The 13,670-nt window shown below is 40.6% G+C and overlaps 1 protein-coding gene across 1 annotated transcript in view; it reads right to left on the bottom strand.

Moving 5' to 3' along the window:
* PPFIBP1 (PPFIA binding protein 1) overlaps positions 1-13,670 on the bottom strand; it is a 103,237-nt gene that overhangs the window by 12,892 nt on the left and 76,675 nt on the right. The window contains exons 9-19 of the mRNA XM_057370496.1: positions 12,564-12,678; positions 11,367-11,399; positions 10,019-10,080; positions 9,212-9,296; positions 8,116-8,270; positions 7,044-7,162; positions 5,670-5,723; positions 5,005-5,065; positions 3,909-3,938; positions 1,924-2,095; positions 453-485 (exon numbers count right to left, since the gene is read on the bottom strand). Of these exons, the coding sequence (XP_057226479.1) occupies positions 453-485; positions 1,924-2,095; positions 3,909-3,938; positions 5,005-5,065; positions 5,670-5,723; positions 7,044-7,162; positions 8,116-8,270; positions 9,212-9,296; positions 10,019-10,080; positions 11,367-11,399; positions 12,564-12,678 (919 nt within the window). The remainder of the gene's footprint in view (positions 1-452; positions 486-1,923; positions 2,096-3,908; positions 3,939-5,004; positions 5,066-5,669; positions 5,724-7,043; positions 7,163-8,115; positions 8,271-9,211; positions 9,297-10,018; positions 10,081-11,366; positions 11,400-12,563; positions 12,679-13,670) is intronic.

Raw genomic sequence — 13,670 nt, 5'->3', positions numbered from 1 at the left:
TTTATTGTATCATAAGTACATCCACATCTAGAAGAGGAATTGCATATGCTTTCCCTCAGAACTCCCTTAAATGAATGCCTGGGAAATACAGCTCATTCCCTACTYCACCACCCTTTAAACTCTTCCAGTGGATCCAGGACAGGTGGCAGCACAAAGGGAATTAAACATCACCAATTCTCACCAGGTGCCTCGGTCTGTGGTAACTTTGTGCTCAAAGTTACAGCAAAAGCCTCTGCAAATTGACCCGCAATCTCTCTCATTAGTAGCAGCTACTCAGAAACAGCACAGCTGACTTTTAGCAGAGGGCAGATGTTACATGAAAACTCCTTTTAGCGATGGGCACAAGTCCYGCTGCAGAGCTCTGGTGCCTGGCTGTGGTTTTGGGAGCTGTGTGCTGTTAGCAGCAGTCAGGACACAGGGCTGGCACGGGCAGACATGCAGGATTACTGTACCTAAAGTAGGTGCACTGGCACTTCGACTGCGATCTTCAGATATCCACACAAGGCACAAACCCACACGCAGCACAACGGGAGAGAACACGCAGAGGCACAAGGTCAAACACAATTCAAAACTCACGGCAACAAAGTACGAGACCAAAGGAGGGAGGGACATGGGACACAAGCACCACATGAATGCTGAATTCACACAGGATTGGGATCACCGGTTCACTGGGAAACTCCCTTCCACAACAAAGGAATGGAGCAGAGCTCTGTGGAGGGGAGTGAAAAATGGCACCGCAGTCGCTTCAGTGCAGGGAGGTCACCTGCTCCAGGACCTAYGGCTCCTGTGAGGTGGCAAATATCTGGACAGCAGCTTTACAGATGGAAGCACTGAAATCTGGATAACATAAATAACTTACTCAAATCACAGCACCCTGATTTAGATGGCCCATCTTCCACTCCTATACGACAGCCACAAGTACCGTGCTTTGTTAGACAAATTGATTCCAGGACAAAACAGGGAATTATACAAAAGCACACATGAAATAAACCAAAGCAAAGAGTCTAATCCTCAGAATAGGCTGTACATCTATTCCAAGTAAGCTAGCAAGTTCCCAGGCTGTATGTCACAGGCAAATATGGGCAGTATATCATCAACGTGTAGGTATGTTACTTGTTTTGAACAAAAGTCTAAGATTGTCTTGGAGTAAGTAACAAACCAGAAGCTATGCCCCTTCAGGCTTCTGAAACAGAGAGCCAAATTCCTACATCTTTTTCAAGAGAAAAACAAAAACCTCAGATGTCTGGCAGCAGATTTGATGCAGACTCAGTGGATGCCTGAACTGGATCAGTGGAAAGACAACTACAGCAGAGCAGTAAATGTAAGCAGRATTCCAGTTGGTGGCAACAGTGACTTGTGCATTAAGCAGAACATCTTGTTTACTTCTTTGTCATATGCAAATGTCATCAAATGACAATACCAAAATAACACCTCCCCTTCCCCCTCACTACAGGTAAAAAACCAACGGGAGCTGGAATGACTTGTCAATCCTGTTCCTGTTGTCACCATCTCTTTTGCAAGGCTGCTTAAATTAAAAAAAAAAAAAAAAAAAAGAGGAAGACTGAGTGCTGCTGTCCTATTTGTGTACATCTGAAAATCTTACGAAAGGTTAACTGAGGATGGAGCCAAGGGAAAAAAAAGCCCACAAATCCCATGTGAACTACTGCCAGCATTTCATATAGCAGCAAACCCCTACGAGGTCCCAGGGGAGATTCCACAGCAGAGTCTGAACCACATCAAATACTTCATTACATCAGTGATTTTTTTTTCTTGCTGTTTGAGATTTTCAAAACATTCTACTGACAGAAGTGCCACCAAGTCATGATGAGACTAGGCTGGCCTTCMTGCTTCTTAAGGCAATTACAGCTGTTGTTAAGATGCTTAAAAATGCATAAAATCTGAATGCAGATGCATGGTACCTACCCAGATTGGGGGCACTTGCAGTCCTCTTGTTATTTTTTATCTTGAAAAAGCCTCGGCCAAAAGAAGATCTGGCTTTGCGGGTGCCAAAACTGTCCTCATCACCTGTGCCACCGTGAGAAGGAGACTTGGGAGGGAGGGTTGCAAAATTATTGCCTTCCACAGGAGGTTTTACCTGCTTAAATTAGGGAAATAAAGAGTCAATATGAGGGAATTACAGAAGGCCTTTTGAGAGAGACTGCAAAGTGACTGCTGGCAGATAATCTGGGAACTCCTCATCTGTCACTACAAGAACACAGGATATAAAAACCATAAAGAAAAACATAAACAAGATCTTCATTCAAATATGTTGGTTTGGGCTGGAATGGAATTAATTTTTTCTTAGTTCCGCAATGTGTACTGGTTCAGGGCTGTGTTTTGGATTTAGCAGGGAATAATGTGGATAACAYAGGGATRTTTGGGTTGTTGCTGAGCAGTGCTTACCCTGAGTCAGGGACTTCCCATTTTCCCATGCTCTGCCAGCAAGGAAGTGCACAAGAATCTGGGATGAAGCATGTCCAGGACAGCTAACCTGAGCTAACAAAGGAATATTCCACAACACAGAATGCCATGCCCAGTATATGAACGGGGGGGTTACTGGGAAGGGGAGCCAATTGATCATAGCTTAGGGATAGGYTGGGCATTGGTCAGTGCCAGATGAGCAATAGTATTGCGGTGCATCACTTGTCTTTTTTGGGTTTTCTATCTCTCTTCTCCTCCCTTCTATTACTGTTTTTGTTGTTGTTGTTATTATTATTACTATTGTATTGTTATTATGATTGTATTTTGTTTCAATTATTAAACTGTTCTTATCCCAACCCCCAAGTTCTATCTTTTTTTCCTGATTCTCCTTCCCATCCCACTGAGGCAGGAAGGACAGGGAGGGGGACCAGCTGTGGATACTTTGCTGTCAGTTGGGTTTAAAGCCTGGCATRTTCAGCATCCAGGATTACTACCACTACCTGGTAAGAGTAAATTGGATTCTTCAAGATGTTTCTCAGTTTCTGTGAGGCTGACTTAAAGATATGGAAATAGTAAAAATACAGTCCTGGAAGGTTTTGAACTTCTCCAGATTTCCAGGGTCAATCTCTGTCTTCCCCACTGGCGGCTGTAGGGGCAGTGAGCGGAGAGACAAGACCCCACAGTACATTGGTTCTCTGCCAAGCATCAGAGAGCTCTTTCTGTCTGTCACTGCTCTGCAATTCCCTAATTAATGGATTAATTGACTGTGTCCACTGCCAAAGCAAAGAGGAAATTACATATCAAGCAAGGAGTATAAATGCCAAGAGAGTTATCAGACACTCTAGTCAGCCAATTTAAAAAGTACTTTAACCTTGCCAGCTGTTTCACTGTCTCTTTGAAAGAAGGAACCAAAACCACTCACAGCCAAAGTATAATCCTTTGGCTTTTGCTGAAATCAACACAGCATTCATCTTATGAGTTGTATCTGAGGTCTGTCACCTCTGCTCAGGTGTTGCTAGAGGTAAGAACTGCAAGATGTGGCCTTAAGGTACCACAGGGTGATTATTCTGCAATGACAGCCTTTTCAGAAACACGCTTTCTACTCACAGAAAACAACTGAGACACCAAAAGGTTTTTAGAGAGATACTAATCAAAGATAATTACAGTCAGTAAAATACTTAATGGTTAGCTTTGCTAATCATCTCGTGGGGRAACAACATTAGCTTAGCTGGTAACCTTATGCTCAATCAGACTGGAAGCTAATCCATGTGTGAGGAGGCAAGGACATGCTGAGCACTGAGCAGTGACACTGATGGTGACACCCATCAGAGACTCCTCACCATCCTGTCTGCAGGACTGCTATTCCCCCTCTGAAACTGTGTGTGGCAATTCTACACTTCCCAACCTCCCAACCCATCCTCACTGCCCGTGTTTCTCCAAGAACCGCCATCACCACACACACACACACATACACATACACACATTACCTCTGCTGGCTTCTGTGCAGAGTCYCTGTCCTGTTTGGGAAAGATTAAGACATTTCAAAACCCACAGTTCAGAGCCAGTATTCAATTAATTATGATTACCCTGAGTTAAGTTCTGATGAAATACCCTCCCCTGACTGTTTCTTTCCCCCAAAATAAATCTCTTCAGAGCTGTATTTCACACAGATTGATCCTTGCTTGTTTGAGGTCAGTGAGCTGACAGGGAAATAGGGTTGCTTTGGTTTACATTGTGAAGGATTAGTTAGGCACATGATTAGAGGCACACAGAATGTTAAGGCACTAAGGGGCAGGAACCAGACCCAAAGCAGGAACCAGACAGGGTAGAAGCCAAGTAGATAAAATATCCACAGCATATACTCCTTGTCTGTCCAAACAAACAACAACAAAAAACCCCCAACCCATGAACTCCTGCTCTTATCAGATTCTGGTGACATTTGCAGTCCTGCCAGCCTCCCCGCTATGCTGTAAGGCACAGGAGGTATCAGGGAATTCAGGAGCTTCTAGGAGCTCCAGCTGTCACAAGAGAGCACAGGAATTRCCCTGATGGGATGGCATTGCTAGAGATTAGCTGCTTTTGGTCACTTCCACAGAAACCTAAACTGAAGCTATCCCCAGACATCCAACAGCTCAGCATTATGTTCCTGACTACCTAAAACACACAGTCTGCCCACASTGTATTTTATAGTGCATTAATTACATGGCCTTCCAAAATTATTCACCTTAAACACAGAGAGCAAGTGGTGGTGGGAGTCAWTTTTTTCTTGTTTTAAATCAGAAAAGCATATCCAGTAAAAAAAAACCCCACCTCATTATCAGAGGAAAAACACAGCAASAGAATCTTGGTAAAAGCCTCATACAAAGAGGAAAAAAAAAGGACCTGTGTTTTCAAGGACAGGTTTTCTCCTTCAATAAAATGTGGAAGATGTCACATGTGTGTGAGCATTGCTAACACATGCCACAGAGAACCCTGTTTTGACTCAGAATTTCTCAGAAGGCAACACAACACCCACAACACAACATAATAGAGATGTCACCCCTATTGGCAAGSAGATAGGAGGAAGTAAGAGACCAAACCCACCACTTCAGATGCCTCTTTCCTCAAACTGCTCAGACTGCTGGACTTCTGCAGCGAGGAAATTCTGAAACAACATAAAAACCACGCTCAATCATTAGAATTAAACTTGCTAAGACAAAGACACTCACAGGAATCAGCTTTAAAGAAAGCATTAGAATACATGATGAGATATACTAAAACCAATGATATTATGAATTAAGGTGCAGCACGTGCAGCAATCAGAACCCATGCAATTTAATGAGATACTGTAAGAACTTCCACATTGTAATAACTGCTGCTGTAGGGAATATGGATATGTTGCATAAATGAAAATTAATTTCTCATTGTAGTCAGCTGATCACCTTTCCTCGACTATCAAAAGAARGAGCAAATCATGTGTGCCTGCACTGTGGAAAACTAAATTCCAAAGTATGTTGACAGTCTACCACCAAATGAGAGATATTYCACAGTGTCACAGGAAGTACCATGTGCCCAGATAAAGMAYTGGAAAATAATGATCATGAAAACAYGGGACATSAGCAGAAACCTACCATCACTAAACACACTCTTGGCCAGAATTAACTGACCTATTTATGTCTGTAGGTAAAATGTGGGGGTGCCTTGTGGGGTTTCAAGTTGATCATCACATTTAAATATGTCCCCTGAACAGTTTTGTTTATGGCACTTACACTGGACTATCACACAGATGAGTTTCAGGGGAGGAATCTGTTGATCTTCCTTCACTGTAAAAACAAAAAAAATATGAAAAAAAGGCTGAGACAAATCCTGTGACCTCAGCCTGCTTTCGTTCTGTTTTCACTTCAGCTCTTGTGGTACTAACACATGGCAAATTTTCCCTGCTATGGTGGCAAGTCTTGTAAAAGATAAAGGACAAAGGTGAGTGAACTCAAGAGCACCAAGAAAGACAACTCTCACTGTAAGACGATGACAATAGTGAACTATTCCGCTTAAATAAATGCAGAGGTTCCAACAGGGTCTGCAGCAGCACAGGTAGTGGAGGTCACCACCTTCCTGTCAGTACCCAATGCTCARGGCATTTTACTGCAGTTTAGTGCGTGCTTTGTTTTTTTCCAAGAGGAATTTCCAGGTGAAATCCCTTCTTGTGATGGCTCGAGCTGCATGAGGAACATGCACATCACAAACCAAGCAAAGCTGTGCTTCTGAATAGGATGCTTTCCTTGACTGGAATTGGAAAAATCACACATCAAATTGYGCTTGCACTGATGTTTCACATTGAGATTGATGATTGTTTTAAGTCAACAATATTTCCTTGCCTCTGGATTCTTAGTTTCTGATACTCCTTAAGATACAGCCAGGGATTTGGACCCAGAAGAAAAAACCTAAGCACAGCCTTTGTTTAGATGTGAATCTGGGGTGCTTTTCTGTACTCCCTATGGTGCCAGTGCAGGTGTGCAGGGACTGGGTTTTCTCCCAGGACAAGGAGGGTGCAGGATTAGAAATGCTGGTGGAAGGTGACAGCCACTCCTCATCCAGGAGCTGCCACAGTTCCAAGCATCCCTGGGTGCCACAGCTCAGCCACAGCCCCAGGGTGCAGCCACACCTCCCTTGGGTTTCCTCCCCTCCTCAGGTTACAGCTGGAAGCCGTTTTGCTGCAGCCCTGGCAGTGCCTTAATCATTTTTAGCAACAGTGAAAAATGTCTGAGCRCGAATCACCAGGACTGGCACAGCCAACACCAACCCAGCCAGACCTCGATGATGCAAACCTAGACAAAAATAAKGATTCTGTGGCCTTCATTACATTAGATCAGCTTCCTTCTCCTTCTGCTCTTTCCTTGTGAAGCAGCTGGTACAGACCATGAGTGCTGCTACGACAGCAACCAAACCAGTCCTTGCTTACTGAGGATTTAATCAATGCACTTCATGAACATTAGCTTAGTTTGCTGCAGCTAGTRAGAGAATCCTAGCCTTGTTTAACTGGTTAATGACTTGGTAATTCAGTGACTGACAGACTATTACTCTCATTAAAATTCACAGAACATTGGATTTACAATTTGTGGAAAAATACATGGAAACCGTAATACCTCATTTCACTGGCAGGATCTGGCCTAGGGTGTGTTTTCAGTCTCTCTGCAACAGTTTCTGAGCTCTTGGATATTGATGAAAAGGAAGGGACTGAAATCTGTAAAATGCTGGTGTGGATCTGTAAGGAATTCCAAAAAGAATGAAGAATATGTGTTAGACTCTTCTTAGCAGAAATTAAACAATAATAAATAAAAGAGTAACAGATAAACCAGAAAAAGAAGGATCTGAAATACGATTTCAAAAGCTATTTTTTTCCTATTGTAACAGAATGATTTACTCCTTGAAAGATGGCACTGCAGATAGAACATGAATCATTGCACAGATAAGCTACAGCATAGAAAAAAATCTCTCAAGTCTCCCAAGGCTGCCTGSTAAATCTCTCTCTACCTGAGACATGAAGGGTAGCTCACTTTTGAGGTTTAATCTTGTCCTCAGAGACTCAAGAGAATATAAAAAAAATGCTAAACAGATAAACATTTAATTTAATTTTGTTCATAGTGTATTTATGCTGTTTAAGTAAGTCAAGACCCTGCACTGACTCAGAGCTTAGAGAAGAGATGTATAGTTTTGTTACTGGAAAATCWGTAAAAATCAGAGATTTTTACAGATTTTTTTAATTTTTTTTTTACCACAACCTACTTACAATTTAACCGAATGAATACAATTGTGATTACATCCTTTTAAATATGACAAGATATATTTAATGAGTCCCAACGTATTTACTTCAAGTTCGTGCCAAATTAAATGTAGCTCCTAAAACAGCTATGTTTGATAAGAAAAATAATTTCTTTGTCTAACAGAAAAAGTAATTTAGATCTGTTCTCATGATAAACATGCTATTTGCTGTCTCCTGATTCCATTTAAGAAAAATAACTTTAATTTAAATTCCTCAGCAGCTTTCACAAGAAAACTACTTTCTCCAAAAGAATATGAAACCTTACAAAAAACCGTGCAACCCAGAGAAAAATCTTTTCAGACATGTGAGTTTTGCAATCTGTGATATGACTCCAGAATAAGCAATGTTTTCAAAGAACTATGGCATAAAGTAAAGGGGGAGAAAAAAAAAGACACCTCTTCATGAATATTCATGTTGAACTCATCATGGATTGGAGATGCTGTTACTGGGGTTGGGGATGGGCTCTTCTCTGGGTCAGTCAGACTTGGTGTGTCCAATAAACCCGTGGAGACAGACCCTGAATTCAAGTCTTCGCTTTCACTTTCCTTGCCTGAGGAGAGAGAACATGGAAACTTGTTGGTTTTAYGACCCTTGCTCCCACAAAAGGTGCAGCCAGCATGCTCAGTTATGGGGCCAGAAATGGAAGGATTTGATTGATGGGGAATTTTAGGACAGACTATGATAGGAGAAAGGGAATCATTGCCAAGTGTCACTTCCCAATTCAACCACCACAACACAGCAGGGATGGAACAAAGGGAGATCAAAAACCCAGCAAACACCCTCAGGGCATTTAGTGGCATCAATTTCAACAAGCTGAATAAACTGGAGTACTTCTTTCCCATCTGTTCTGGAATTTCATTCTAAATACTTTGTTTCCCTTATTCACTAAGGAAAAGACCAGAAGGTTGAGTCTGCCTGAAACTTAAGCCATCTCTGTGATATCTTCAAGGTACCCTGAGAAATAAAGCYCACTGCTCAGGTGTCCATCACCAGCCTAGAAGTGACCACATGAGGTCTGCAGCCTGCCACAAACTGAGTGTGTCTCATTTAGGTAATGCTGAAGCCCACACCGGTGTTGGTGTCCTCTGCTCCTTCCCAATGGATGATCCTGAACTGCCTCAGTGCTACCAAAAGGCTTGGACTGGTAGTGAAAGACAACCAATACTTTCTAACACCTTCCTGTGCWTGAAGGCACAGCACTGCAAGGAAGGGCAATACCTATTTAAAAACTGCTCCCCCTCCAACACTCAGCATGGGGTGAACCCAACACCAGAAAAACCCATATTTTGCTTCCTCACTCTTCTTGCACTATTGACAATCTTCACTCTTTGAAGGGGTTTGGAAACCTTCACCAGTCTTAGAATATGTGGAATATATGGAACATGTGGTATAGATACAGTTTCTGCTTCAGTTCCACAGTTAAGCTCACCACTACAACACACCTGGAGTTTAAATGACAGCAGAGTTTAAATTTTTTTAATTGTACAATACCTTTTTTACCTTGAGCCAGTATCACCATATCTTGGACTTTCTTGTACCTATTCAGAGATTGCCGAAGCTCTTCTATCTTTCGATCCTAAAATAAAGGGATGTTGTGACTGTGCTTCCTCCCCCAGAAAAAAGAATTACTAGATCCTTAAGTTTAACTGGCTGTGAGACTGAACAAAATGGGAAGTGTGGATGGGACAGGACTCAGAATGCTGAGAGGCTTTGAAATATCAAAAACTGTATTTAGCAAAAACTATCATCTCATTAACCACTAGAACTGTCCCAACCTTGAAAGTGGATTTCAGCTCCCTTGTTAAGTAAAAGGTAGAGCATAATAAATTTGCCATGTACAAAGGATTTAGAGCTTTGGTGATCAAAAGAAAACATTCTACAAAACGCACATGCATATGAAAGAACAGAACCATGTAYGAAAATAATTCATACTTCACAGAAAAGCCCTTTTGGAAATGCAGCCTGTGATTTGGCACTTGTATGGAGCTCTTTACATTTGCAGAACACAGTTCAAATTAATCACACTGAATTCAACAAAACAACAGTGTAGAGATTCTGTACAGATCCTGTGCATATGCACAGAGCTCATAAATGCTCACAGCCCCTTAAAGGCACTGCAGTGCTTCAGACTGCAGAAAATCATCGATTCTTACAAATCTCATTTTTCTGACTGCAGAAAATCATTGATTCTTACAAATCTGATTTTTAACTGAATTCTGAAAAGCTCACATGTGAAGGTTTTTTAGAGATTTAAATCAATCTGATGAATCATTACTGAAAAAATAATGACTTTTCTACCTTCTCTTCATTTGCTGCCATTAGAGATTCTACCGCCTTCTTCATTTTCTGTACCTCTATATCTAAAAACACAATACAGTTCTCAAAGTCAATTTAAACAAGGCAGTGTAAGGAAACAAGAAAAACAAAAAACCTAGAAGCAACTCAGTAATATCTGAAAGTAGATTTATGAATTTACAAACAAAACATAAGCCACTTAAATTCTATTTTAGATAAAAACACAAAGAATAAAGCTATTTTTCTTCAAAACCTCTTCTCTGACATTTTTATCAAGGAAATTACAAAATTCAGAAAATTTCCTTACTCCCCCACCCCTCTCCAAGACTCAAGAGCAAAACTACTTCTTGACTTTCACTATCTCCATTTTTCAAATAACCAAATACCTGCAAAACAAGAAGTTCAAGATAAAAAAAACCCACATTGGGAATGCAATAAAACACATCCTCATTACAACAGTCAGCAAATACCCCAAATGGCATCTCACAGACCCACTTGACAAAGCCACAGGATTAATGGATGAGATGGAGGGAAGCACCGTGCAGTGATGCTGAGCCCTAATCCAGTATGGATGTAGAAATGAGGAGGGCACAATGAAATGATACAGGTACTCGCTGTGAGGAGCAGTCATGCTGGAATATTATATTGCAGTTCAGACTTGGAAAAGRTTCCTAACACAGAAAACAGTGTTCTGTGCTTCATCTATAATCCTTACTTACCARGAATTATACATACATGAGAACATGTATGTTCTGGAGGTGCTCTGGACTAGGAATTCAAAAAGAATGGAAATCATCTCCATTTTTTCCTAAAGATCTACCTTGCATAAACAAAATAAAATTCAAATTTCGCTACAAATATATGCAGGTGGCCAAACTCACAGGAGAGAAAGCCTTATTTCAACTTCCTAAAAATTCATGGAAAGCAAACAGAGCAAGAAGAACATTCTCCTCCTTAATGAAATGCAAGAAGAGAAGAAGCCTGGCTTTCTAGATGAAAAACATTTAGACTCATTGGGCTAAACCAGCAACTGATCAAGTTCCAGTGATTTTTCTTCAGATATGYTGCTGAAAAATCTGGTTTACTGGATTGCAACTGCATTTCACTGAGAGGCAACTGCTTTGTGAGATCCAATCTTCCTTTATCTATCAGATTTTCTTCAGAAAAATTTGTGTTTTAAGGGTGATATACTCACCCTTGTTCYCAAATTTTAGTGTAAGTGTAACTAAGGGTTATAGATGATGCAACCTAACAATGTTTGTTAAAGCAGTCTTGCAAACACATGCAGAAAGCTATTCTGGAAAGCACTTCTGGAATGCAAATGCTCGTGGAAAGACACCAGGAACCTTACTTTTATCTTTGAGCTTCTTTTTACAATTTTCATCTGTGCGGGGAAAATCCATTGGATTTGAAATTAGCATGAAGGTTATGACATGAAATAACTTTTAAGACAATATTGATACTCAAGGAGTCAACTTTTCCTCACTTCATTCAGCTAATGAGGCAGAAAATTTGTTATCTGCAAGCAGCATTTTTTAATATTAGTCCAAGGCAGATAAAACATGTTTCATCACAGCAAAAGATCTTCTGCTGAGTTATAGTGAAAACCATAAAGCTGAYGACCAGAGGGTAATGAGAGTTCAAGTAGCTCCCCAGGGAAAAAAGCCCTATATAAGTAGTCATGAATGCAATGAAGTCAGACCCAGTTCACATTTAAATGGTTCTTGAAAAAATGGAATCTCAGTTCATTGTGGTCACTCTTAGTGGTTTTGAAAACACCATTTCATGAAATAAAATGTGACAGTCCACACACAGCATTTTCCTCCTCAGGTCAGGAGAGAAGACTAATCTCTTTTCCTAAAAAACATTTTTTAAAAGCACAATCTTAAAATCAGCAATAACTATCAGTAAGAYATATTTAGAATTGAAATTGCATCAGGTCAAAAAAGTCTGTGGAAAATTTCTGTGATGTTTTAACAAAAAAATCTGTTTTTAAATAAAATAAATCCTTAATCAAAGATTCCCTCAAATAAATACTAATTCAGCTCCTTCATTACAAGCCAATAAAAGAATTACCCAGCATGCAAAATTTTTGTGCTAATTCAAGCTTAATTAAGATTTAGACTTAACAGGGCACAAACAATTTCACCTACTCACAGCTAGGTCCACATCATACTTTGGTCTCTAGTATGGCTCTTCTCCTTCCTTATCAGGAAGTTTCCTTTTCAACACAATGTTTTTGGGAAATTTGTTTAAATTATGTTTAAAAATTAATTGGCCTGTATAAACTGCACCTTTTGAAACCCCATACAAGCCACATAAGGAGCTAATTAGGGATTTTTTCTCTTATTTAAATTTGATCAAGGGCTTGTTGTAGCAGTAAATTCAGCAGTTGTATCATCAACCCTCTAAACATAGTTCAAGAGGTAAACATGCAGATGAAGTTTAGGAAAATGGAGTCTTTTATCAGTTATTTCCTGTACAAGAAACATAAGCTCAGACGAGGTGACTGAGGAGGACACAGTGACAGAGCCTCCCTTTTTCTCACCTCTGTCCAGTATTTCAATTCCTTCTCCTTTCAGCTTGCAAACCAGTTTTTCGTGCAGCCTTTTCACCTCGGCTTCCTTCTGCTCTAGTTTGTCTTTCAGAGCTGACAGCTCATCCTRTAAAGACACAGAGACACTCAGTGACAGCTTGCACAGGCAGCTGAGATGTTCCACAATTCCCTCCTAGGAAGCACAGTGGACAAATCCTCAGCGGGTAGAAATGACTGAGGGCCCCCTGACATTTAAAACTGGCTGGGTGTGCACCCACCAAAAYGACTCTGAACGTCCCAACAGACCTCTGAGCCCATAACAGAGCAAAATCAGAGGGCCTGTGGTCTGAAACTGTTGGTCTCGTGTATAATTGGAAAGAAATTTTCATCAAAATTTAAAGAAGAAAGAGCAAAAGGGGAGGAAAAATAAAACAGTTTTCTTATTTGTTCAACCTTGCAGAGATAGAAAAAGTGCAGGTGATAAGGCTGAGTGCTAACATTTCCACACTTTTTTTTGGTACTTATAGGGCATTTTGCATGTTCGAGGCCAAACAATTCTGAAACTGTGCTTATACAAGGCTGAGGACAGTTTCAGAAATAACCACTGCTTCTATGGAAGAAAAATCAATCACAACACCAGCAAGCACATGGACACATATTGGAAAGCAGTTCAGACAAAAACGTGGTACCTCTGCCACAGTTTGGGTTTGCTGATCAAGCATTAGGGAAGGAAGCTTGGAGCTGAGATTCTTGGGAGTAAGACAGATGGTGTTTGGGGGAGTTGGGGTGTATTAGAAAAATGCTGTCAAGTTTTAACTTAGATCTAACCATCTGCACTAGCAAGTGACTGGCACAGATCCATGCATTTAACTTTTTAAAATTTGAGTCAAATCCTACCCAGTTTAGTAACATGTTTCTTTGATGTCCGAGGATATCTTGTGCAACAGCATCATCAAGACAGGACCCTCACTGCAACTGTACCCAACACTGAAAATTTAATTTGTTCAGTTTGTAAACAACGCAAAACAAGGCAAGACTCATAATTTTGGCATTTACAGCTTCTAAATGACGTTTTAAATCCTGAATGGAATAAACCAAACTACAATACTGTGGCTTAGG

The sequence above is a fragment of the Malurus melanocephalus genome, unplaced genomic scaffold (genome assembly GCF_030028575.1).
Source record: "Malurus melanocephalus ecotype Western Australia unplaced genomic scaffold, MMel_1.1 scaffold_128, whole genome shotgun sequence".
NCBI lineage: Eukaryota > Metazoa > Chordata > Aves > Passeriformes > Maluridae > Malurus > Malurus melanocephalus.
The sequence above is the reverse complement of the archived record's forward strand: the minus strand, read 5'-3'. Positions and strand labels throughout refer to the sequence as shown.